Consider the following 25959-nt stretch of genomic DNA (forward strand, 5'->3'; position numbering starts at 1 on the left):
AATGAGAGATGTGCAGGGAATTATAAAAGAATTGGTGAATCATAAAAGGAAATAAGAAAAAATGTGGAAAACATTACAAGTCTCCTTTTGGGTATTTGTCCAAGTGGAATAAAAGCAGATGTGAAAGAAGTAGAAAAGAACCCATGAAGTGAGGATGGGAACAAAAACAGTAATTGTGGCAAAAAATAAAGTGAACATGTTCATGAGATTTGACAAAAAACTGAGTACTTCAAGAAATTCAGAGATGAAAGTCTGGAAAAGAAGAGGAACATTGCAAAAAACAGAAGAGTTCAGTGAATGTGATGATAAGTGGAAGGATGCTCCTTCCATCCTGGGGAAGGAACAATGAACTAAGGAGGCTGTGTAGGACAGAAATCATATTTTGTAAGAAAACCCCATGACTGTCCATATACTGGTCTAGAAAAATGGTGATGTTCATGTTCACTTGTCATGAAGGCAGTGGGGCAAAAGTCAAATGAACAAAACTGAAACCAGAAGGATTAGAACTGAAGGAGAAAGGAATTAATATATACAAATTTGTGAATGTGTGATAAATATTTCTATAGTAGGGCTTTAATACATAGTAAGACATGGAAATGAAGCAAAATGGAAGAAAATAACAAAAGAAATACTTTGAAACCTATGAACAAAGGTCCAAAAATCAACAACAGACAGAAATAGAAAAGCACATTTTAAAGAAACCTGAAAAAAGAATTAGAGGGGAAAATTCACATGGACTCCAAAATTCAGTTCAATCCCAATATAGAAAGAAGATAGGAAAATATTAAGCTGGAAGTAAAACAAGGGAAGAACATTAGAAAAGAGATTATTTACACTTTGTCTTGGAAGGGCATTAGCAGATAGAGTGAGAGCAATCTTGGAAGACTGAGGATGGAAAAAATCCACATTTTTGTAAGCTTAAAAAGTTGGTTTCTCCTTTCACTTATACTTTTGCACTACATGAAAATAGATTAGCTTGATCCAATAGTGTCGAAGAACCAAGCCAAAAGTCAAAATGAGCTTTTACTAATGGACTGGCAACAGACTTCAGGAAACAGGGAGTTCAAAAGGTCAAAGACTGACAACAGGAAAAAAAAAAAGAGACATTTTTCCACTGGTGTTAAGTAGTCATCAATTATAAATAACCAAAAAATGATTCAAAAGTCTTGAGAAAAATTAATTAATCATTGCAATATTAATTTATTTTCTCTTGAATTGCTAATTCTTTTAAATCAGACAATGTTTTTTGTTCATGGAAGACAGGACTTGTTAAATCTGCAATATATGTCCTCCTGAAATTCAAAATATTTAAAAAACTATCGCAGAAGTTATTATCTGCAAATTCTTTTAACATATAGAAACTATTAAACCACTAGACTTGGTCATCTTCAATATATTTTCATTGTAGATATGCCAATTTATGCTGGAGGAAAATATGGAAACTTTACATAAAACATACAATTTTAGAAATATCTGCTTTAATGTCAGCATAGTCAATTTTTATGGTGACCAGAATTATGAATGGAATAGTTCCTGGCATGAGAGCTTTGGGTGTGGATTTGTTTGGTTTTGGAGAAATAATTTCTGGGTTTTACTGAAAATATGTTTATTCTATTTGAATTAGAAAGTATTTTCTCCACATTTTAATGAAAGTGTTGTCCTTATACAAGTTTTCCAGAGGCAAAAAGTATGAATGATCAATTCTCAAAAACTTTCTGTATCTGCTGAAATTCTGACACATATTGGCCTCTGAAAAATCTCTACTTATTATAGCTGTTGATGAATGAAGAAAATCTACTGAGATTCAAAGGCAAATTTTTAGTACCATCTGCAAAGATTCTCTGAAGTCAAAGGTGTTGCTCTGACCTATTCAAGCACATGGATCTGGCTTCCAGCTTCAGTTCTTATAATCCAATTCTGACATAAATACTTTATTAACTTAGAATGCATTCCTGCAACAACTTTTCCCTTTGAAGTATGTGGTGACTGTAGGTGGTTAGCTAGAGGGAGACAAATACAATCACCCAAACGTCAAAGCAAATTTTCAAAAAGGAAACTTTACACTTTGTAATGATAAAACACAGCCAAGGATATTACTGAAAAACAATATAACCTCTGAAGACTTTAAAACTTAAATTAGAAGAACAAATAAGCTTTTGAACTCTAAAATTAGTGCAAATCTTAAAACAAATCCTAATTACAGAGCCACTAAGACAATTCTAGCAATATGAATCAGAAGTCTGCAGCCAGAAATTTTACAGTTTCAATTAGCTCTTTCAGATGTCTGGATGTGCAGGTGTGCGTGTACATAACCTGTGTGCACACTTACATGGATCTAATACAAACACAAGGATGTATGCACACACAGTTTATCACTTTGGTTAGCTCTTCCTGACATCTGCACGCATGTTTGTGCCTCAATGCACTACGCTTACTGCACGCAGTACAATATGCTGAGCCTGAAGCCCTAAGGGCTGGCCAAAGCAAGCTCCCTAGCTCTCTGCATCTTTCACTCTTTCAGAAGTTTCATGCCAATTTCTGACTACAAACTACAGCACTGGAGCAGACCAACCCTTTAACAAGATATGACAGCTTTCTGCAGAGGACAAAATCAAAAGAAATTCACATTATGATTACAGCTTGATGGTTGGGAACTGATACCAAAAAATCACTCTGAATTTTAACAGCTGAGTATTTAGTCCCAGATCAGCATCAGTGGTCAGAAGTAAAGAGAAGGAGTCAAGAGGACATCATGTGAGAGTACAGGCATGAGGAAAAGGTTTAAAGACAATGCTTTCCTGCTGGACAATGCAGCACATCCAGGTGTGGTACACAGCCACCTTCTGTTTCATAACACCTACAGATTGATATCAGAAATTAAGCTTGTCTTATCAAAGATGGTGATCAATTTGGATAGAAAAAGACATAGGCTTATACTTGGAAGAAGTCGAGTGAATCAATTTCAGGATCTGAATCTTCCAGGACAATGAAATTCAAATCCAAGCTTCCTCTCCATCATGACAGATGCTCCAAAGACTATCCTCCTTGGAGAAAAATCAATACCTTGATCATGCTGGCAAAAATTATGCAAGGTCATTAATTGGGTTCAGAGGAACAGGCTAACAATAAAGAAGCAGATCCTTACTTTGAATCTTCTTTGAAGTAATGCTTGAACACTATTTTAATATACTTGGCGTTAAAGTCTCTTCCTATTGTGAACATTTTTTGCTACTGTTTCAACTCTAACTTTGTCTAGACCACATCATCTTCTAAATAAACATGAAGTGATAATATAGGATATCTCAAAGGGACTGGAAGTACAGATATACTGGAGACCAGGCTACTTCAGCCTTTTCCCACTTTGCATATACATATAAATAAATTCATAATTTTATCTTCCTTTGCAGTATACTGTAGCCTGTGAGGTTTCTTAAACAAGTAAGCGATATATCCTTAGGAAACAAAAGCTTGACTTGTCAATGTTTATTATTCCCAGGAAACTAATTTTCCTACTGTGTTATGGCCTTGTTTCTTTGTGAATTTAGCATGAAATACTAAGAAATCACATCTCTCCTATTTATTTCCACAGACTGGTGTACTCTAGTTCACTAGAGGGAACCGCCCACTGCTCAGTTTTGGCAGAAACTTTTCAAGCACAGTCCCAGATTTAATGGACACAGAAGTTAAAAACCTGTGGAAATAGATACACCATATACCAAGGCTTGGACTTCAACTGGCACAATTACAGCCTAAATAGGGCAACCAGTGCTGGGAATTCTGCTCACTTGTGGGTATGCACTGCTTCAGATAACAAAGAAAAACCTGCTTTTGCAACAAATTATTGGTTAGTGAAAGCCACTCCCTTCCTTTGCCACTGTTTGCAATTAATCTTCTACAAGACTTAACATGTTTACTTTGGGGTTTTCTCCTTCCCCAGAGAGAAAATGCTCTAAAAATTAAGCAACTTCAAGGGGTTTATCTGTGCCAATTGTCCATCAAAAAGGGATGAAGGTCTTACATTTCAAGAGATTACAGTGAAAGTGAAAACCTGAAGTAGGACAAGAAGAAACAATTCTAAAATGGACTAGTGTAGATAATGGCTAGCAAATCAAAAAGGACATAGTCCAAAGCCAGTTAAAACCCATAGGAATTTTCTCCTTGGTTCTAGTTAGTTCTGCATCGAGTCTCTAATGGTCAACCTAACTGTATGATGCCAAAAGAAAGTAATACTCTGAATTATGCTGCCATTGTCTTTTCTCCAGAAAATCTTTTTCCTTCAGTATACTTTCAAGCTCAATGAAAATCATAACAATGCCAGCTAAGAAAGCATAGCTCTGATTTTTTAAACATAAAATTTGGTTCCAGATATCCATGCTTCAATCCCTTCTGTTAAAGAAATGAGAAAGTAAAGGACCTCCAACAACACACATGTGAACTGGATCCCAAAAAAAAAAAAAAGAGTTGTTTTAAAAGCATTATCAAAACAGATTAAAAGCCAAAATCCATAGAATCCAGTGCATGATCAGATACCCTACACTATATAATTAGTTGTCTAAGTAATTCGCAAGGGTTTTAAAAAACAAAACACATATTAAATAGCATATAAACATATCTAAGAAGTTAGAAGACCACTGCTTTTACCCTTAGCACGATTCTTTCTTTCTTTGATGTAATTTTCAGCCACAGGAAATTAAAAGTAGAACAATACACTAAGTTCACAATCAAAACAAAAAACATTAAGAAGTCCCAAAGTATTGCCTTTCCATAGACAGAGGATAAAGTGTTGGATTTTTTTTTTTTTTCCCAACTCAAAGAAGTTACATAGGATTTTCCCAGCTTCCTTTTTTTCCCCTTTTGGGTGAGGGGGGAAAAGGTGTCAGAACTTTGGATAGGCAAGTTGCTTTTAATTAAATACTAGTTAATAACTTTGTCTGACTTGTACAACTGCCAGTATTTTTAGTTGATATTGTCTTTCTAACATGTAGCCCTTAAATTAGAACAAGGATCTTGTTTAACATTTGTTAAATTTAGACAGCACCACTATCCACTATTACCCCCCTCCCACTGCTGCTGCGTTAATCTCCCATGCCAGCTGCTCAAATGTTTACATCTGAAGGGCTTTCTCAGTTTGTGCAGAAACAGTCTCTGCACAGTATCTCTCATCTGTACATTTGCCAGAAACAATGCAAGAAAAGCCTCCCTGCTGGAATTCTTGATTAATAAATAGTCTTAAATGTTTCTTCTTCCCTCTCCCCTTCTGTCAAATCCATTGCCATTAGGTTTTTACGAGGCAATCCTCCACAGTGCACTTTACTGGCCTGACTCTTGTCCTGTGCAAACAACTGTAAATCAGAACAAGCTCCATTTAGAGACAATGAAATCACACCATCTCTGTGCTGAAACTGGGAGAGACTGAAGTCAACATGGATACCTGAGCATTTGCTGTGATGGAAAGAAGAAAATGTTACCATCAGAGAAGTGGGGGTGTGGGGAATTTCACACTAACAACATAAATGTACTGGCAATCTCTCCATCTCACTATGTTAGTGTGCTTCATTTGCCTGCAAAATTCATAACCTACACACTGGTCACACTTGGCTCACAGCAGGTCACTGAGGAACCAGCAAAACACCTAAACAGGTGCTTGGGATGGCACTGAAAAAGTAAGGGGGGCCAATGCCTACAGCTACTTTCCTGTTTAAGACCTCTGTAGGCCTTTGTCTTGCTACCTGCCTTGATCTGCTTTCTCTTCTGCCCTTCCAGCTGACCACTTAGAAAACCAGAAATATTTTCCTTAGTTTGCCCAAGTGTTTTTAAATCTGCTTAAAAGTGCAAATGACGTTGAAAAAAATAGTTCAAGAAAGTGGAACTGACTACTTCATGCTGTTGAAAAGCCTTTAAAAAGACTGACCACTATTTGCCACACTCTCTGCTTCAGTTCACATCCCAAAACGTTTCTTAGAATTCAAATGAAGTATTATACACTTGAAACAGAGTAAGAGAAAAAGCAATGGCTGAAATGATTCGTAGTCCTTTCTTCTAAGCTCCAAGGGGAGGAACAGTACTGCAGCTGCATGTAAAAGACTTAAAAAACCTAATTCAACATTTCATTTAAAAAAAGGAAGAAAGAATACAAAACAGCAACGCAGGCTACAGGTGTTAGATGGTCTCTTTTTGGTGATGAAGAATTGAGAAGCACATTCAGTACTACACAGTCTTTGCTTCATACAGGCAACTCTTTGAGTTAAAGACCTGTAAGAGACATTAAGTCTCATGTAGATCTGACTTTGCATGAGAGAACTAACCCATAAATTTCACTCAGGAAAACTTCCCCATCAAAGTAAAATGCATTGTGTCTTGTCAGCAAGTGTTTTGCAAATCCTCCCTTACCTGCCATGAGATGTTATTGAGACATATGGTTTCACACGCTACCAAGCAGCTCAGTTTTGCCAACTAACAATAATGCACAGAACAAATATGTGTGGAAATCATGAGATCATCTAATTAAAAGAAATGTTATTGTATGCCACTACTTTTAATGAAATCGAGTATTCACTGTCCACAGAAGAGGCTGGAAAGAAACCAAGTACTATTAGTGCTCATGCCTCAGAAATTGTTTGCAAAAGAAAAGAAATTATACCTTAACTGAAAATTTTTGCTGTATCTAAAATCTACATATGCTAACAGGATATTTTAGACTAATATAATGAATCTATGTTACATGGGATTCAGATTATGCCACTACAAAACAGGTTTTAGTGCCTAAAATAATTTCCATTGTATATTAGAAATAGGGAATCAATGACAGACTATTAGCCATTTCTGATTTCATCTAGTAAAGGGCACTAGCATAAATACACACTAATCCTTTTGCTAAAGTAGTTACCAGTGGAAAGCCTGACAAGAAATTCCAATTGTGAAAGGCCTGATCCTGGAATAAACTTTTGTTTAAGGATTATATTTTCCAGACCACTGCATGCTTGCCACTAAGAACAATATGTTGAATGTGTTATGACCAAATGTGAATTACAAGGCTATTACAGACTATAAAGGGGTTCTGGTAATATTAATTACCAAGAAAGCAAAGCCTGAGCGGTTGACATGTCACTAGAAAAATCTCAAATGGAATTTTGAGTTCGTCTTTGGGTATTTTTTAATGTGCTTTTATTAATGCAAATTAAAAGCCATTGGTCTCATTAACTGCTGCTTTATTCTATTTTTTTTTTCTTCAGTGAGTTAACTTCAGAACTTTTCAGTGAAATCAGTAACAAAAGATGAATCAGACATAAAAGGATTTGGGTGGTTAAGGGCGTGTCAGCAGGTCTTAATTAAACATCCGAGGGAGATATCTGAGCCAACTTACACCAGACTGGCTGGGTACATCACCGTGCATAGAATGATGCCATGCAGCCCAGGTTGGGAATTGCCACACACAAGCCTAATTCACATGTTCCTGGTTATGCCTCCCCAAATCACAGCAGTTTGCGCTTTCCCATCAATAAACCCGACACCTGATGTGCTCACTTCCATTTTGGTGCCTGAATTCTGCTTCTGGGCATACTGAGCCTAGAAGTGGAGAACCTATGCTTCTAACCTCCTGCCTAAATTCTGACAGGATCCATAAAATGTGCAAATCTTTTTCCTTGTCAGCCAAGGGGCCTGATCCAATAGGCATGTTTAAAAGCACAACTAAGCTTCACGAAAATGCAACTGCCTGAAAAGGCAGCTGTGGCATTTACCTCTTGTCCTGCCCAAACCCCTGCTACAAGTTTGATGATTCAGTAAGAGTATGGTAAATCCAGGTCCAAAACTATTGTCTAGGTGAGAAATAACAAACTTTTCCCTCTTGAGGGGAGAGCAAGACTATTCTCTGTTCAAGGACATGAAGATGAATTTAGCTAAAAAGAGACTGAGATTAGGGCATTCATCTGGGCAGGAAGCCATTTGGCTCCTCCAGTTCTAACTTCAGTGACTACTTACTTGCTGGATGGAATATCTGCTTAGCATAAAACACAGAAAAACATCTCTGGCACTGGAAGCCAGAGCTGCCACTGCACTTAAGTTAGTTCATTACTGGTCTGAATAGTTAAGTTTGCTCTTGCTCTCTGAGTCACCAAATATTTGGGTATTTTTACAAAAGGGTGCTTCCCACATCAAGAATACCTCACAGCTTTGTTCCAGGCAGTCTCCAGCCCAGTGAGTATTTTGGTTTTCTTTTTTGCAAAGGAGAAAATAATTCTCTGATGCTGATACCTCTAAAGGCAAAAAAGAGAACTTAGTTCACTCATATTTTGGACCACAGTGGTAGTGGTAATGCTCTAGAGTAAAAGCTTTAAATACCTGACTCTAACAGCTGATTTGAGATTTGAATCTTGAGCAGAGGCAGGTAACAGACACAGGCAGAGTTTAAAAAGAAAATGCTACTGTGAAGATTTCAGTGGACTAAAAACCTGGGAAATCTGATTCTCATCTGCTTATATTCAGAGTCTGGACACCCACACTGTCAGGTATTTAAAATAGGCACTGCCAGGTATAGTTGTTCCTAATTCCTTTTGTAGATATGACCCTACTCAAGCCCTTTTCGTTTGACTCCATTTCTCTGTGCTCATCTCGGAATGTTTCTCAACAATATTTCCTTCAAAATGCCCTGCTAAAACCACCACAGGAACTGAAGATGACAACCTATCTTTTTAAAAGCAGCAATCATGAATACCATGAGTTATGATGATTTAACTCTGAACCATACAGTTTTAAATAAAGATACAGGTTCTGGTAACCACTGACTACTTGATAGTATTTTATTTAAAAAATAAAAAACCTTCATATTGATGAAAAAGGAGCTTAAATGCAACTTCTACAAAATTAACACTCAGAAGTCAAATGGAAGGAAGTCCACCCTTAATGATTTCAAATCTCATTATCTTAAGCCACTTTTGTGTGGTAAGGGCAAGAGCTGACAAGTGATTTTTGGATGCATGAAGCTGGCAAGTACAAGCTAAGCAGCACAGACAGAACAGGGATCAGCTGACATGTCTTTTCACCAGATACTGTTTTTAATAGCTTGTAACTTCACCATGCTTTAACCATGGATGCTGAGACTTTCCATTCCAGGTGTCCGCCTTGGGCTATTTTATTTTTTTTAAGTTTTTTAGCCAGAGTAGTTTGGCTGGTTCTGAGATTTTTTTTTTTTGTGCTAACTCCAAGGACCTTTTCTTTGAAGAGGTCTAGTAACACCACATTGTGGAGCAAAAGCTTGAAGTCTGATAGTGGCAGGCAGCCACTATTTCAAGCTCTTGCCTTCTGCTATCACATACTGTAAGAAAAACCTAAAGAGACTGTAATATGCAAAACCATCTATGATTCACATGAGTGAAGACAGTTAATATCCTGTAAGTGCATACCACAAAGGCAGGTGGTACAGCTGCCTCTCTCCAGCAGCCATAGTCTGACTGAAAAGCACCTTCATGGTCTGTATAATTTATAACTCTGCTCTGTGACAGAATAAAGTACATGTAGTTCATCCTCTAGCCATTTTTGGACATTTTGCAGATTAGGGGATGACAAGGATTTCAATTCATTTTAATAGCATGCTCCCCAGTGAAGTTTCCGTGCAGTCAAATTTTTCTCCCTCTTGTATCCAAGTTAAATTGTTATTGCTATAATTGCTTCAGATAAGTAGAAATAAAGTTGATCATTAGCATCCTTACTACTGAAATTCTCTCAATGCCAGCTTAAGCCTTAGACAAATCTTTTGTCTTACCAAGGCAAGTTAAATAGTAATGATTTTTTTTTCTTTCAGTTTGTTGAGTTTCATATTTTTCAAACAAAATTATACTAGGAAACATTGTTTCAAGGCCAGATGGCAACCTTCATCTTGGACAGTGCATAGATAGCTTTACCTCTACAAAATGCAACATAACTACCCCATGATTAGTCCCAGCTGATAAGAAATAAACACACTTGAAGTGTTGTCAGGAGACCAAGAAGAGAGAACATGAAACCAGGAATTGAAAGCAAACGTGACTGTCAAACACAAGGAAATATTAAAAGTGGATGGCTGTTAACTCACGTAGATGACGTGGGCATTATTCTCATTTCTATTGCCCTGAATGGTACCTGCCTATGTAACATGAAATCCTTGAGAGAAACGGATATTACCTGACCACCTGGGAGCTGACATGGTTGAAGAGAAATAACATTCACCTAACTGTACCTAATTCTTCTTTCCACCCATTCTGAACTGACAAAGTGTACTATGAATGGTGCAACTCCTGCCATCAAAGAGGGCATAGAAGTTACAGCTAGAGTACAAGGCTTTGCAAAGGTAAATCATATATGTTTTTAAAGCCCTTATATTGAAAAGAGTTGTTGCCACCACTTAAGAAGTGATAGCAGAATTACTAATGCACCAAAATTCTTGATGATTTTCTTCTGCAGAACAGAATTTTTCTCTGGAGAACAATCTTGCAATTATTCAGGTACATTTGTTTTATGAAATAAAAACAAACCCCAAATCCCCCACATACATCCTCAAAATACCTGATAACTGTTTGGTATTTTAAATTACATGCTTCTTTTCCTCTTGTAGTTTTGCATGTGAACATAAATGATCATAGCATGACAGACTCATCAGGCAGAGAACTACTGGATTATTTGCTTCATTTAATTAATTGATTCTATTATGGGCAAAACTTACATTCTGACATACACTAAAGATTAGATTTTTAAAAAATGGTGCTGATGAAGATCCTTCAACATTGCACTGCTGCAGCCCTGTTTGAACTAGAGAAACCCTGTGTGATAAGACTTTGTGCTAAAGTTTCAAAACCTTAGATAAGTGTTCCTGGCTGTACTTCTAAATATTTGTTCTCAAGCTCATATATTACATAAACAAAGTCCACATCAGAGCCACACATCGTTCAGCACTTGGGACGTGTTTTTTCACTCTTGATTTATGAAAACACGAAGGCCCCAAAATAAAACTGGCTAATTTTAGTACTGTGTTCCAATACCGTGTTTTATCTTGATCAACTGTTCATATGAGGACAGTGACACCAAGCGGCAGAGAGACCTCAAGTTCCTTTTTTTTTCTGCAGCTGTTGTGAGCTTGAGCTCTGACAGAAAAAGCTGCTTACAGCTAACTGTGCTGCAACTTCCAACTGCTTGACCTGTGTGTTGCGTATTTCAATAGCATTTGTTTTGTGAAAATTTAACCTGGATATAAAATTCATCTGCTCAGCACAAAACTCTTTTTTCGTCCCAGATTAAGGGAAAGGATTTCTGCTTCATTTACAATACACTGCTGGATTTTGTGTCCTTTACTGGTGTGTGGTGTAATGAACTGCTGCACTTTGAGGATTTTCATGGAGAAGTCTTTTCATGCATTTCTACACCCTCTCTCTAAGCTAACAAATTCTTCTCGCCTTTATTTTTGCTGATACTGTGAAAAAGTGTCCCTTTACATCAAGCATAAGTGTTGACTTTGCCGTCTTCACTTTGAAAATCTGCTTCTTCATCAACAACTCAAAGTATTTTTAGAGACATTAATAATCTCAATAATAATTAGATAAATAGGCAGCTGAGAATGGTTAAAAAATGAATATAACTTGTGCTTGAATAAACACCTAAGGGTCTATTATTTCTTATACTTTTATTCCATTACTTCATATTGCTCAGTTTAAACAAACAAACAAACAAACTCCAAATCAATACCCAGAATAGAATCATTAAATTTTCTTTCCTACAATTCAGTGTACACCCCCACCACACAATAAGTGAGAAAAAGATTTAAACTAAGCATATGAAAGTTCATGCCTTTACCTTGGTAGTACTTCACAAGTTAACTATTTCCTTAATAGGCAAGAAAGATTTTCTTGATCCAGTCAGTGTAACTCCTGGTACTGTACCAAAAGCAAGATATTTTTCTTTCAGAAATAAAACTGAAACTGCCTTTAGTTCCCACGCAACAAAAGCAAAACACCTTCAGATGATGTACCAAAACAGTACTAGAGAGCAGACTTGAGGCAACCACAAAAGAGGAAGCTTTAGTGGATGACATTTTGCCAATAATCCTATCTCAGCAATGAAAACTTCTATGTAATGATCTCTAAATACATAATTTACATATATGGCCATGTAAGATACCACTTAGTTGGAATAGGGATACTTAGTTCCATTGAAATAAATGAGGTACCTTTTGAACAAGCAGAATAACAAATTACTCAGAATTATTAAGGGTCTCAAATCTAGTCCATAAGGAACTGCTACACTGAACTTTAAAAATTATGAAGTGTTTTTGCTGGTGTTTTCATATGAATTGTCTTAATAAAAAGTTATCCACATCAACTATCTGTACCAAGTTTGCAATATTTTTAAATTTTTCTCCTAAGGCATCACAATTGTTGAACTTCTTCATGAAGCCCATCTAGCCTCTTGAAAAGATGGACTTTCTGTTCTGCCAAGTCAATCTGTTAGTTATTTAATACACCTTCTACAAGCTTGAGCAGAATACTACGAAATTCAATGCAACAAGGTCAACATGTTCTTCATGTGCTCATGTCTTAGCAGGATCGGTGCTCATACAAATACAGGTGTCAAACCAGAAGCGGAAGACAAACACTGAACAAGGGCTGTATTGTTCTTGAAGATTAATTCCTCTTATGAAGAAAGTGGGAAAAAGTTAAATCTCCGACTTGCTCATTTAACTGAATAAAAATAAAACATTTTTACCTCTTCAACAGCCCTTTCCTCCCTATAAACTGACACCTTCAGAACACATTTACATGTTCAAAACGTTTTTGAGATCTTTTTCATCAATGCCAGAGGAAAAAAAAAATTATAATTTGTCCTATAAAATTTCTGGGAAAAATAAGGTGATGTGTCTCTTCTGGGGAAAGCATCACACACCTTTACCATTATATTATTTGTAATTCCTATTCTTACTCCTCTTTTTCCAAGTACTTGGGTATCAAGATATTGAGATTAATTTATAATGCAGTGAATACAAACAACAAAATTATTTTATTTTGGTAGAGTTTGTGATGCTTTTTGTATGTTCTTACTTAGTCTATTTCAATTACACATGATCACTCTCTTCTAGAACTTTCCTTTAGTAACAGAAGCCTATTAATCTTTATAGTGTTGCCTGAATTTTTAGTATCACAAGAAGCTTTTCCATTTCAGTAATCTTTTATTATGAAGTCTTTACAGATTTGCAGAGTTTTTTTATACTTCATAGCCAATCAACTTTCTATCTATTTCTCCTTTTGGACTCCTCTCATATTACTCTTTTCATCTGGGATTTGTTTTCTTATTCCTTAATTTTTTCCACAATTCTCTGGCATCCTTCTCTGTGACTAGTGAGTTCTATATTTCGCAGATCCACACTCCTTTTACAAAGATCTGTTTATGAAAGGGGGATTCAGAGCTGATCCTTACATTTCAAACTCCTATCACATCATCAGTCTTCTTCAGATTTTGAACACATGAAAACAAAAAATCAAATAATTTTAAAAAGTAATAAAAATATGTGCCATTTAATATAGTTACTATACTACCACAACCATCTTATAAAATACTTAGGATTCACACTTCCTAATCTGATACCTTCCTATTTGGATCCTCATAAGTTGACAGGCTGTCAGACACTTAATGTTTCTAAATGTGGTTCACAGGATTTTAGTACACCAAACCCTACTGAGATACTTAACAAAAATCCTATCTGTTTTTTTTCCAGTGTTTACTCTTCCCCCCCAGGCACCTTATGAAACAAAAAGAATGCTGCCATGCTGCAGAAGTCAGATACAGGGATGAAAAGGAAAGGTGTGGTTTTATAAGAAAATACCCTTTAAATAGCTTTGGTAAGGCAAACATTGTCCTGCATCATGCAGGACTGTCACTGTATGTCACAACACCCATGTTCTTCTCTCTCACAACTGCTTGGAATTTACCACTGAAAGAAACTTTATTCATAGTGAAGCTAACAAGTTTTATTTGAAGGCAATGCATTATATTTTAACTTCATGAAGATATGCAAACTGTGCACTCATGTAACAAAGCCTGCTAAAGCATAAGCTACTTCTACTTGGCTAAGCATCAGGAATAGCAGTGGTTTCTGGTTAATTAAAACTGCAGGATCTAATAAGAATGCAATAGCATCTACAAGCTGTGTTAGTACTTACATCCAAACTTCCTTCACTTGTAGATGCAGAACTAAAAACATCCTCCTCACCACAATCTCTGTTCATCCTCAAGTATTCTTCTGTCTGCAACACAAACAAGTGTCCTACACAGCAGCAGCAAAGGAAACAAAACTGCAAAAACATGCTAGAGCAAAATACCAAACCCCATCATGGAACCAAGACAAACTGCCTCAGTAGTGCTGGACCTGATTGCTGAGAAACTCTGAAGTAGTCTGCAAAATTCTCTGATGTAGGCAAGGAGCTAAGCCATCAGCAAAAATATTTAAGAATACAAAGACAAAATTCTTAGGCAAGGATAAAAATCAGGAGTAACTAATTCCTGTAATATGAAGGACAAGACTGTTAGTCTCTGCTATACCCACAGACACAATTGAGCCAGCAGGGAGCTCCTTCCTTGCCCTTTCACCATGAAGGAACTATTCCTGTGTGCTAACATGCACCTTACTTAAGCCTAGATCCCATGATTGTCTGCATAGTGCCTCAGCACTACTGATTGTTTATCAGTGTCAATTTGATCTGGATCTAGCCTCAGGCAAATGACTACATTTAACATAGAAAAAAAATGGAGTTCTTGCCACCTTTATGGTTTTTTACACCAGCTACAGGAGAACAGAGGGTAACTGATCCAGCATAAAATTAGAATGGAAGAGAACAAGATGATACCTGATCTGGCATTAAGCCTGCCAGTACAAAGTCAACCAAAGAAATACTTTTATCTAATTTGTACCAGCCATGGGAGTAGGACTTTGCTTTCATTCTATGTAACAGTGGTTTCAATATTATGGAAAAGTTTTTTTAGATAAGTTAGGTCTGGTGTATTGTCATACCACAATTACTGCTCTCAGTGAGCCAGCTGAAAAAGAAAGCATGTGCATGGCCATGGAAATCTGAGCACAGGCCTGTAGTGTGCAGTGACATCTGATCCAGGACAGTTTGCAACACAGGCTAACACTCTTCTTCCCTTGCAAAAGAAACTGCCTTCTCCTTGCAAATGCCTGCAAGTCTGCAGTCTTACTACTGTGCAGAACTTTGAACAATTCTTCCTATCAAATAGTTCTAATATAGAGACTATGCATGACCACATACACTCCTCACCACTGCAAATCAAAATGCAAACAAACAAAAATGAGAACCAACTTAAGCCTTGTGAGGGAATAAAAATGTAAAGAACCCATAAAGAGCAGAGTTTAGGCACCCTGGGGTTTTGATTCCAGGTCCCTAAAATCACAAGACATCCTATCATCTAATCCCTTCACAAACCTACCAAACCTTTAATTAAAAGAACCTTATTAATTTGCTCCCATCCTGCTAAGTCTGTTCAGCAGTTTCACTGCTATTTTGGTTAGAAAGATTTCACAATAGAAAGTCAGATATATTATGCCTAATTAACACCTGCTTGCTCCTGTGTGCTCTGCTATTCTTCAGTTTTCAGTAATTCTTCCATCGATCGTATTTTAAATTCCCAGAGGTTTGTGAAGGCAACAGTGACGTCTTGCTTGACTAAACAAAATGACTGATTTAGTTTCTTTTCCTACAGAGTAACTGCCATTTGAAAGTAAGTGTCCAATAAAGAAATGGCCAAGAAAAATCAGTTAAGTTGTCAGAACTATCAGCACGAAAAATTTAGAACTTTTCCTCAGATTTAGAAGCTGTTTCTCATCCTTATTTGTACAGATCCTACTTCTTCCCAGGTCAAATACAATTTTGAATTTAATTCACCCTCAATGTCCTTAGCATTTTGTCAAAGTTTTATTTTGAAAAACTCAGAGTATCACCTCCTTTGCTTTAATAAGCAAGAGAAAGAGAAAAAAAAAGAGAGAAGCTTGCAATCTTTGAACACGTTTCCAACTCAGCTGTGAGAAACCCACTGCAGTAACCATTGAATTAGGATGCTTCATAGAAACTTTTGCTAAGATTGTAAGCATTAATACTTTAAAAGTTAAAAGTGATCTGCTTCAGGATTTAAAACTGCAAGGACACACCCAAGTTCACTAAAACAGAATGAGAGGACAAAGTATGATGCAGAACTTGGATGCTGTAATGTGTTTGTTCCTTCCAGAGGAATTATAGCCCTACAGCATCCTCTTGAGGCTCAGGCTGAGATCCCTTGTTTACTTGATTCTTCTGAGGAGATACAGTATTATCACTCCAGTTATAATTTTTTCCCTTCTATATAGGAAGTATTTTCTTACAGTGGAAAAGCACTCTGAAAGTGGCCAACTTCTTATCTCATAAAATAGTTCTCATGTGTCCCTTATAAGATATTAAGAATAGTTTAGTATCTATGACAGAAATAAGGTTTTTTAACACAGGAATTCAAAATGTCCATAAAGGATTCTATTCCCTAGCAATCCCTAGCAAAAACCATCACAAATTTAATCATGAATAAAAAGACAGACAACTGTGAGAGATTTTGAAAAGTCTTCACAGTTTTGCGGATGTGACTGAGATGACTGGATAAGTAAAACATCAGTCCATTAACTAGCAAATGTTTGTTTCTGCCAGTTAATTAGATACACATTTTGTAATTCCACTCCAAAAGCATTGGAGGGTTTAAACATGAAATATTCTTCATAAATGCATCTCAACAGAATTATTTAATACCAAATTTCTTTCCTAAATTTTTCAGTTTAAGAATACAAAGTTAAAAATGGCTAACACATATCCCAGCAGAAAATGATCCTTCAGTTCAGTATTGGAAGTTATTTCTTCTATACCCAATTCATCAGATTTAAAGACTTGGAGAAGGCAATGGGGTGACTGCACAAAGAGAAGAGATTATCACCCATGCACAGAAGAGGTCATAAGACACATCTACTTTGTAATTAAATTGTTCTGTATTACATCAGTTCTTTTATAAATGCATTTTATAATGTGAGTACTACTGATAATCAGACACAGAAACTACTGCCCTTTTTTAACACCTACTGAACTCACAGCACTGAAAAAAAAATAAAGAAAAAAGTAAATGGCCAACTTGTTTGACTCCTTCAATAAGGAGGCAAACTCTCCATCAGGCTGCACTGGTCACATATAGTTTATGCCCCTGTTAACAGATTACTCTCTGGAAGGAAAAGGAAGGCAGGAAAAAGGAAACAAATTTTACCACCCACAGACATAACAGATCTGGAAAAAAATAAATTCTCTTTAGCGAGCAGTACACTGCTGGACACTTACCTTGCTGCTGCTTCTATCAGCATTAAACAATCCCAAAAGTCTTGTCTTTTCTTTCTCTATTGCATCACTGCTTACTGAAGCCTTTCGATTTGGTTCTGAAAAAATTTAATGGAATAATTATTATATTTTTGAAATAAAGGTTCACAAGATGACTACTTTAAAATGTCCTGGGTTAGTGCTGGATTTTTTTGAGTTGAAGATGGTATGAACTGGATTATCTAAGTAACAGCTAGATCCTGCACTTTGTCATCAAACTTTCATGTGTTATGAGTATATTCCAAAATCTAATGGAATATCTAATTTAATATAATGCACTAGGTTTTTAATCACAATCCAGTGACTCTTATTAAAAGGTAAAACATAAGCAAATTGCTTATGACCTCAGATCCATCAGTTAATCTCAGAGTACCATAATTCTAAAAAACCCCCAAACATCTAAAAAAAGATATACTGGTGAGTATCTTTAACTATTCATAGGTCTGACTTAATACTGTGAACTTAAACAAGATATTCTAAATGTGTAATTTGGATAAAGCTCTTCCCCCTGTTTCCAAGGGGAAGGAAAAAGACCCTCCTGTTGGGAACAGGGCACTGTAAAATTTGAATTAGCTGGTTGTGGTCATCTTCCTTATCTTGGTGATTTTACTTCAGGTTGGAAAAGAGTAGAGTTTATAGGTATTTTAGTCTGTAAGGACTCATATGTGTCTTCCTTGAACCTGCTTAAGAAATTCTAAGAGTTCTCATAGCATTTAGTATCCCTACACTTTCCCCCTTCAGTTTCTCATCCACAAGCTGGATAAGCAAAATTACACACTCATGCATTACAGGAAACAACATTGCCCATTTAACACACGGATGATGAAGTGCTCCCAGTTTTTAAAATGGACTCTGCATAATGTTATAAATATTTCCTCCTGATTCCAAGCACATCAGATTATTCCACTAGCATTCAAAAAGTTTAGTTCATAGGGAGAAAAATACTTTCTCTTGTAAATATTTGCTTAATAACAATTAAAATTCAAAATCACTTACTTGTTAACACAAAATAGTTTTACTTCACCAAAAAAAACTCATCCCAGAACTCTTGTAAACTTATTTGCACAAACTACAAAGTGATTTTCACACAGATCACTTTTGAATATAAACAATCTCATGTGTCAGAAGGTGTTAAACACATACAATGAACACAAAGGACAACAGGGAGAAACTATCCTTAAGAAAGGCTGCAACTGCACTGCAAAGAAATACAGTAATGAATTAATGCTTTTCTGAAATACTAGGCACTACATTTACTGGTTTCTTGCTTGGGGCTGGGCTGCGACGAGATATGGATTATGATTCTTATATACTTGCATAGTTTTCAACTACAAACAACGCTAACATAGCAGCTGATCACCAACACTGTCATTGAACATTGTGTAATCCCAAAAAATTAGGATTTAAGTAATGCCTATAATATCAAAATAATTAGTCTTTTTTCATTTGTGTAACTTTTTCCTTAAATAGATATTTCATCTAGTGATGAAATGATCTCCACTGAAGAGGAAGCCACAGCAAGTAATGACAGAGATTAGGGGGAGTAGTGCTGCCATTAGTGAAGCCAAGAGGCCATGAGCTAAGATTTGCTCGATGGCTGCCACCTACTGTAGGTGGACTTTCTTTATAAAAATTTAAATAAGTTATCCAGTTTTACTTTGCTTGTGCTGTGTCTACTAGTAATGCAAAGAAATAAAGCTCATTAGAATCAACCATACCTTTCTTGAGGATAATTAATTTAAGCAATGTATTAAAACAGACTCAGTAGGGAAAAGGACATAATAAATACACACATTATCTGTTTTACTGGAAGCTGAAGCACCAACAATCTAATCCAACCCCAACTACTGAAACAATTCAGAAGTCAGTATCTACTCAGTTACCCATGTGTATGTATACATTTGGTATTAAAGTGCTTTACTGCACATAAATTGAAATCAGTAGATCTCACAGACATCAAAATTTTCTGCCTTTGCTACTGAATAAATTTTGAACCCAAGAGACCTTGGAAATGTTAGCAACTGTGAAATGTACCTAATCATGATTGAGGTAAACTGAACAGGCTTGGAATCTACAGAGATACACCACAAAACAGTAGCAGAATTTGTTACTTGCTGGTGTTTTAATGGATATTGCTGAAAAGACAGTATGCACAGAACGTGTTTGTTCTTAGTAGAAGCACAAGTTATGTAAGCAACACTTTGGAAAGACAAAACAGATAAAAATAGAATGTTTCTCTACAGCACTTCACTCAACACTCTTAAAGATCTACCTACCAAACCCACATTACACATAGACTGAAGTGAAATAGTTAAACAGAATGAAGCTTCCTCTCAGCAGCATTATACAGTACCTCTGTAGTTCAGAGAAGGTTCAGACTGAGTTTTTGATGGAGGAACTGGAAAAGTCAGGCAATGAAAGGATAAGAGAAAACACATTAAAGTTCTAATATAGCCCTTTAAAGCACAATATTCATTAATTAGTCCTAGCACCTCTTTTATTAAGCATTATTAAGAAAAAAATGTTGACCAACAACACACATGCAGAACTACTACTGAAGTAGTTTAGCTGCATTTGTATTAATTCCTGATTCAGTCATGAAGCTGCTTCAACTGCTAAATAGAGTTAAGTAAGCAGGTGGCAGCAGAGCTTCTCTTTTAATAATCCTCCAGCTCTTGGTGTTTTCCGTTTCAGGCAAGGGAAGAGTGTGGAGTATTTCTAGAATCGGCTCTTACAAACACAGCCTATGGCTTTCAGCACCTGTGAGACCTTACTTGTTAGTGAGAATGTGTTTTAAAAATCTATTTTCTGTTAAGTAAACAGGCGAGATACCCACTCAGTGCACAAGTCACAGACCAACTGCTACTGAAACCAATGGGTTTATTCCTCTTGGATATTACAAGTGAGAACTTTGAAGAAGAAATTTGCTGAAACAAAGGAAAAATTCTTGCAAATTTTGTGTGCATTTACTGTTTTTGTCAGACAACATGATGGTAAGAGGAAAGCACAAAAGATTGAATTATACTCAGGTTCAGGGGCATTTTATCATAATGAAAAGAAAGGAATACTGAAAGGTTAAAAAAGAATAGAATATAAAAAAGCTGATGTAGAGAGCAGCACATTATGATGTGTAGATCTTTGTGGGTTCTCAATTTAATATCTTCTGTGATAATTTTCTGCTATAATCCCAGCCTTGTAGTAAAGTCTTGGTTCTGACTGTATAGGCTACAACCAAATTTCAGGACCAACACTGCATCAGCATACATACCACCATTTTCATTTGAAAGGAAAGACTTTACTGAAGGCTTATGATAAATACTCTCTAAGTTGTCCCTGAACAATGTTGAATGAATCCTGTTGAATACACTCCACATTCAATATGTTGCTCCAAAACAGTTAGCTTAATTACAGTAAACATGTCTTGAAAAAAACAAACATGCAATTGAGTTATGACATGATGTCTGCCTGTTTTTGGAACATCCCAGAAATCCAGAAGAAAAGCAGATATTTAGTTTACTTAGAAGTCTAAACTCACTGAAATTTGACTCGCACAGACGAAGAACTGCCACTTATCAAAGAGTTGGAAAGAAGAGACAGAATGTCAACATAAATAAATAATTTTATAAATAAAAAATAAGCCTACAGCTCAGCACCTACAAGAATGATGTTATCTAAACAATAAATAAGGACATTTACCATGCTGGTGGTAGCAATTGAGAAAAACTGCAGGAGACAATTTTAATTAATATCGCTATCTGACCTCAAAGGAAGTAGTGCTTGCCAATGTGTATTTTTAAAGCAGGCATATTTTAAAGCATATCACAGAATTATGTTGAGTACATAATCAGGCTGATAAAACTCAACTCTGAGAAGCTGCTATTACAATTTTGTCTATGAGAACAGAAAGTGAAGATAGGTAAATATGAGAACAAAATTTTAAATACAAATACCTCTTAGTTCTTCTTCACTAAACCGTCAATAACCGTGCTCTTTGGAGGAATTGTTTCTGATCCTGTCCAGTCTGTTTCTCATAAGCCCATGTCTGTTGCCTCTGCCTCTCAGCTTTCACAGCTGCCATGACTATGGCATGTCTCTTCTTTCTTTCTCTCCAGCCCACAGCACAGGTAGGCGACAGACTCTGCCTTGTATTACGTGCACCTCTACCAACAGCAGCTTGGGGACACAGAAAAGCTCCTCCTTTTGCCCTGCCCTAGGCCAACCTGCACCCTGCCAGAGTCCAGCCCAGCCTGGCACAAGGCCCAAGAGCATCCAAGGATGGCTGGACACATTGCTGACCGGGCTGCTGCTCTGGGCACAGCTCACTGAACAAACCCGTGCTGCTCTCCAGACCGAGATCTCACTCTGCTGTTTCAGCTAGATCCCAAAAGAATCGCAGCACAAGTGCTTTTAACTGCCCATAATATTGTTGCCACATCATAACCCTGCAGTGACTGCTGTCAGTCTTGGCTCACCTTTTTTTCTGTCCCAGGCATACAGCTCCTTTATCCCTAGCTCCTCCAAGGATTTGGTAAGCTCCAGCTCTTCCCCAGTTATGCCATCCCGCAGAAGAACAATGTGCTCTTGACTGACTTCACACTTCTCACAAATAGCTGGGATGATGTTGTGGAGAGGCACCTCTGGACTAACTCGAACCACAGCCTTCTGTGTCTTCAGGTAGTTCACTACCAGCCTCACAGATTTCTGCAGAAACAAACACAAAATGTCAGTCCCCCTTCTGTGGTGGATAGGCCATCTCACAATGAGAGAAGCACTCGGGATTTTCATGTTGTCTTGACTATTCCTAGGCAATCTTACCCTACATTGCAAAAAATATTTCAAGGAATAAAATCTCAGACCTTGCTTTCCACTAAGAAGACATTCACAAGAACATGCAAAGAAAGAAAAGGAATTGGAGGCAGACGTAAAGGTTTACAAGTCCCACTCTGAAAGGTGGGAGAGTATAATTAAATATAGTTATTAGAATAAAAAAAAAATCCACCAAACATTTGGAAAATAACTACTTTTTAATCTTCACTGTATTGTGAAATACATTTATTAATGATCAGCCTTCTCCCATATCTTCAATGAAGATGGTGCACAAAATATCACCAAAATACTATCTCCACACAACCCCACTCTCATTTCAGCCATTATTGCAATTTTCATTACTGCAAATTTAAAACTACCTTCAGAGTTCCATCTTTCCAACCACATGCAACATACCATTTTGTCTAAATGTCTAGACTAGCCTGTACTAATCTATGTGCAAAACAGTATTAGTTAAGCAGGCTATAATCAATCCCAAGTCTTTCCCATCTAGTTTAAAGATGGAAAGATTGGCAGAACTGAAATCATAGGAATGGAATGATGTTTCATGGCATCATTTTAGCCCTCCAGAGTACTGACCTCAGGGACCCTTGGCAGAGGTCGCTTTGCCTTCTCTTCTGGAATCTTCTCTTTCAGAAGAACTGTCTGTACATCCAGTGCTCCTATCAAAGTGTTTGGCTTGTAACTCAGAACTTGTTGAGTTCCTGAAGACTTTAGTTCAAGACTATGTTGAGATGGATTTAAGTGATACTGGCTGCATAAATCAACCAATACATCCATCACAGCTTTACTATAAGGAAGAAAAATTCACCATTAGCATGAGAAAAATACATTGCTAGAAAATTTACCTCAGTTCTATGATGGGGGGATAAAAGACAACACAAGCTGTGGATATGCCTCTAGTTTACCATCTTTGGGAGGGAACAGAGCTAGTGCTTTGAAATGTTAAACAGATCAGATAAAATGATAGGAATTAAATATATTCAAACTTCAGTGTCTGTTTATGAGCTCACAACTAACTATTCAGTATCAAGGAGACAGCAGTGCCAATCATAGCACTAACAGACATCAGCCAAGAGCAGACGAAGGATCTAATTTATTTCCAGACCACAGGTGACAGAATATTCTGAGTTGTGACTCTCAAAGATCCAACAAGTTCAACTCTTAAGTGAATGGTCCATATGAGGATTGAACACACAACCTTGGTGCTATTAGCACCATGCTCTGACTGAGGGTGATAATGTACTAAATCCATTCATTAAATGCTCCAAGTCGAATCCTGTTCATTAATTTGAAGACAAGATATGAGTAAATTATGAACTCACAGTCTGATAAATTCCACCTAGATTTGAACAATCACATAACCTAAAATGGAGTACTTAAATCTGGAACAAATGGCAGATGGGCCTATTTTTCCAGTTTACAACTGAATTCTCCACATCCATTTGACACCAGCAATATTTTCCAGTACAAGAGACTTATTTTGGTGAAGATGTTAACCCTGTACAAAACCATTTGGTTTTGAGTGTCCCCATTATCAGCAAGTCTTATTGCAGTATGATTCTGAAAACATGAGGTTTTAAAAGAGACAGCAACTGTCCCTCTCATTTTGTGCCTCGGCACAGAAATATTCCATTCTGCATCAAGAACTCAATATTCGCTGGAGGTTGATACTGCCTAATACAGCAGATATGAACTATGCTTCCCCACACTCCAGAAGTTCTCTACAATGGTAATGAAGGATTATTTTATTTTCCCAGCCTTCCCCTCAAAAATTCCGTAAAGGATCAGAGAAACCAAATTTATTAAAACTGGTAATTTTTCTAAAAAGTTTTGGTTTCATAAACCAGTCTGTCACAAATAAAACAATGTAAGCTAAAAAAACTTACCAGCTGTAGCTGGAACCTGTCCTATACAGTGGAATATCTATCTTCTAGCAGAAGTGAAAATAAATGCACAGACAGCAAATTTGCCAAAAGAACCTGCATTTCTTTTAATGTTTTAACGGGAAAACCAATACAGATTCAAAATGCAAGCAAGTTCAAAGAAAATAAAATCTTCCACAGGTTATTAGCCAGCACCGTTACATCTGTAGTTCAAGAATTACCTTTTAAACTGCAAATTGTTGGCATCTGGGAAACTACTGTGTGGAGGGCTAACAATCTTCTTTCTCTAGGTATATTGTTGGCCAACAACTGCTCAAGAAGTTGGTGAAGAACCCTGGAGGACTAATGGCAAAGGCAACAAAAATGGAAAACTAGAGCAATTCCTTATTACCTGGTAGATCACAGCTCTTCTCATGCAAGAGAAGAGGAAGGACCTTCTTTAGAGTAACCTTTTTCAAGTTTAACTGAGTTACACAGTGTGAGCTGGAAAAGTGGCAAGAGTGAAAAATTTGAAATAACATGACCTCACTAAAAAGGGAAGAACTCAGAAGATGATGACTGAAGATCAAATAAGGAAAACAGATGTCATTAATATGCACACAACACCTCAGAACAGAGTGCACTGTGGCAACTGTTATCATAGACAGCACAAATACAAATGTGTAGCATTCAAATCAAAACTGTATCAGCTCATTTCATGATGACTCATTCTGACCCTGTCTCTGAGTTGAAAACATCTGTTTCACAGCCATGTTCAGTTCACATGCTACACACCAACAGACATTAACAGCTACTAAGTCCAAACTACAGGAGAATCCCACCTACACCAGTATTTACATGAATACTCATTAAGCTGTGCACATGTTTTTAAAATGCTTATCAGTTCTTCTGATACATATCTCAACTTGTCTGTTTACTGATATATTTCTTTTAAACTAAAATTTGCATGTGTTTGCTTTACCTCAGCATTCTTACTATTGTTTCAGAGAAAACAGAATAACCTGGCAGCGTCATAATCCATGGTGTCCTATGTGCTTGACATTTACATTTAAAGTGGAACAGTAATATATTTTTGTACTGTAATAATTCATTCAAATTTGGACAGTTATCTTGCCTCTTGAAAAAGTATTTGTAAGATAACAATTAATGATTCCACACATACACCACTGAAATGATAAAATATATTCAGCAGCAACAGTACTAAAACTATAACAAAATCAGAGTCCACATGAGGCATCAGAGAAAATAAGTTACAGACAATCATGCAACTTGAACAAATTTGTCTGGACAATGAAAAATCCAAAAATCCAGCCAAATCTGAGGTTTCACCTTATTGCCGATTATGAAATAGGCTTGTGTTAAACATAACACTTATGGAAGCCTGCAACATTCCAACCTGTGCCATGCTGCTCAGAATACAAAATTGTTCCATAAAAAGCATCCCCAGCCTTCATCTGTACCATTTGAAAGTACAGCTGAAGCTTTTGAAAAAACCTCAAAGCAAATCATATGCTCTTTAAAAAATGTAAATTCAGGGAAAATTTTTCACAAAACTTCCGAATGCAAAGAAAAAAACAAACAAAAAAAAAAAAGTGGGGAGAGGAAAAGAGAGGAATTCCACAATCTTCAAAATTCTTGTATTTCCATTGATATAAGAAAGCTGTGAAAACCTTGCAGTGAAGTTATCCTTATATCAGATTTCCATGGAACCAACTTGAAAAAATTTCTTTCCAAACCATAATACAGTTCAGCTTGATTTTAAATGGGAGTTTTATTTCAAGTAACTCCATGTATATTCTACACACAGAAGAGAGTCACCAAACATAGCAAGA

The 25959-nt window shown here is 36.6% G+C and overlaps 1 protein-coding gene across 19 annotated transcripts in view; it reads right to left on the reverse strand.

Moving 5' to 3' along the window:
- Nucleotides 1-25959, reverse strand: part of COBL (cordon-bleu WH2 repeat protein) — a 156401-nt gene that overhangs the window by 81630 nt on the left and 48812 nt on the right. For 13 of the 19 annotated variants that reach the window (XM_085571749.1, XM_085571744.1, XM_031503982.3 and 10 more), the window contains 5 exons: nucleotides 22821-23031; nucleotides 21887-22115; nucleotides 19768-19812; nucleotides 17379-17473; nucleotides 14181-14264 (listed from right to left, as the gene is read on the reverse strand). In XM_085571749.1, the coding sequence (XP_085427875.1) occupies nucleotides 14181-14264; nucleotides 17379-17473; nucleotides 19768-19812; nucleotides 21887-22115; nucleotides 22821-23031 (664 nt within the window). The remainder of the gene's footprint in view (nucleotides 1-14180; nucleotides 14265-17378; nucleotides 17474-19767; nucleotides 19813-21886; nucleotides 22116-22820; nucleotides 23032-25959) is intronic. The other 6 variants (XM_085571757.1, XM_085571750.1, XM_085571743.1 and 3 more) reach the window with 3 other exon arrangements.

Source organism: Lonchura striata, chromosome 2, assembly GCF_050655825.1.
Source record: "Lonchura striata isolate lonStrDom1 chromosome 2, ASM5065582v1, whole genome shotgun sequence".
Taxonomy (NCBI): Eukaryota; Metazoa; Chordata; class Aves; order Passeriformes; family Estrildidae; genus Lonchura; species Lonchura striata.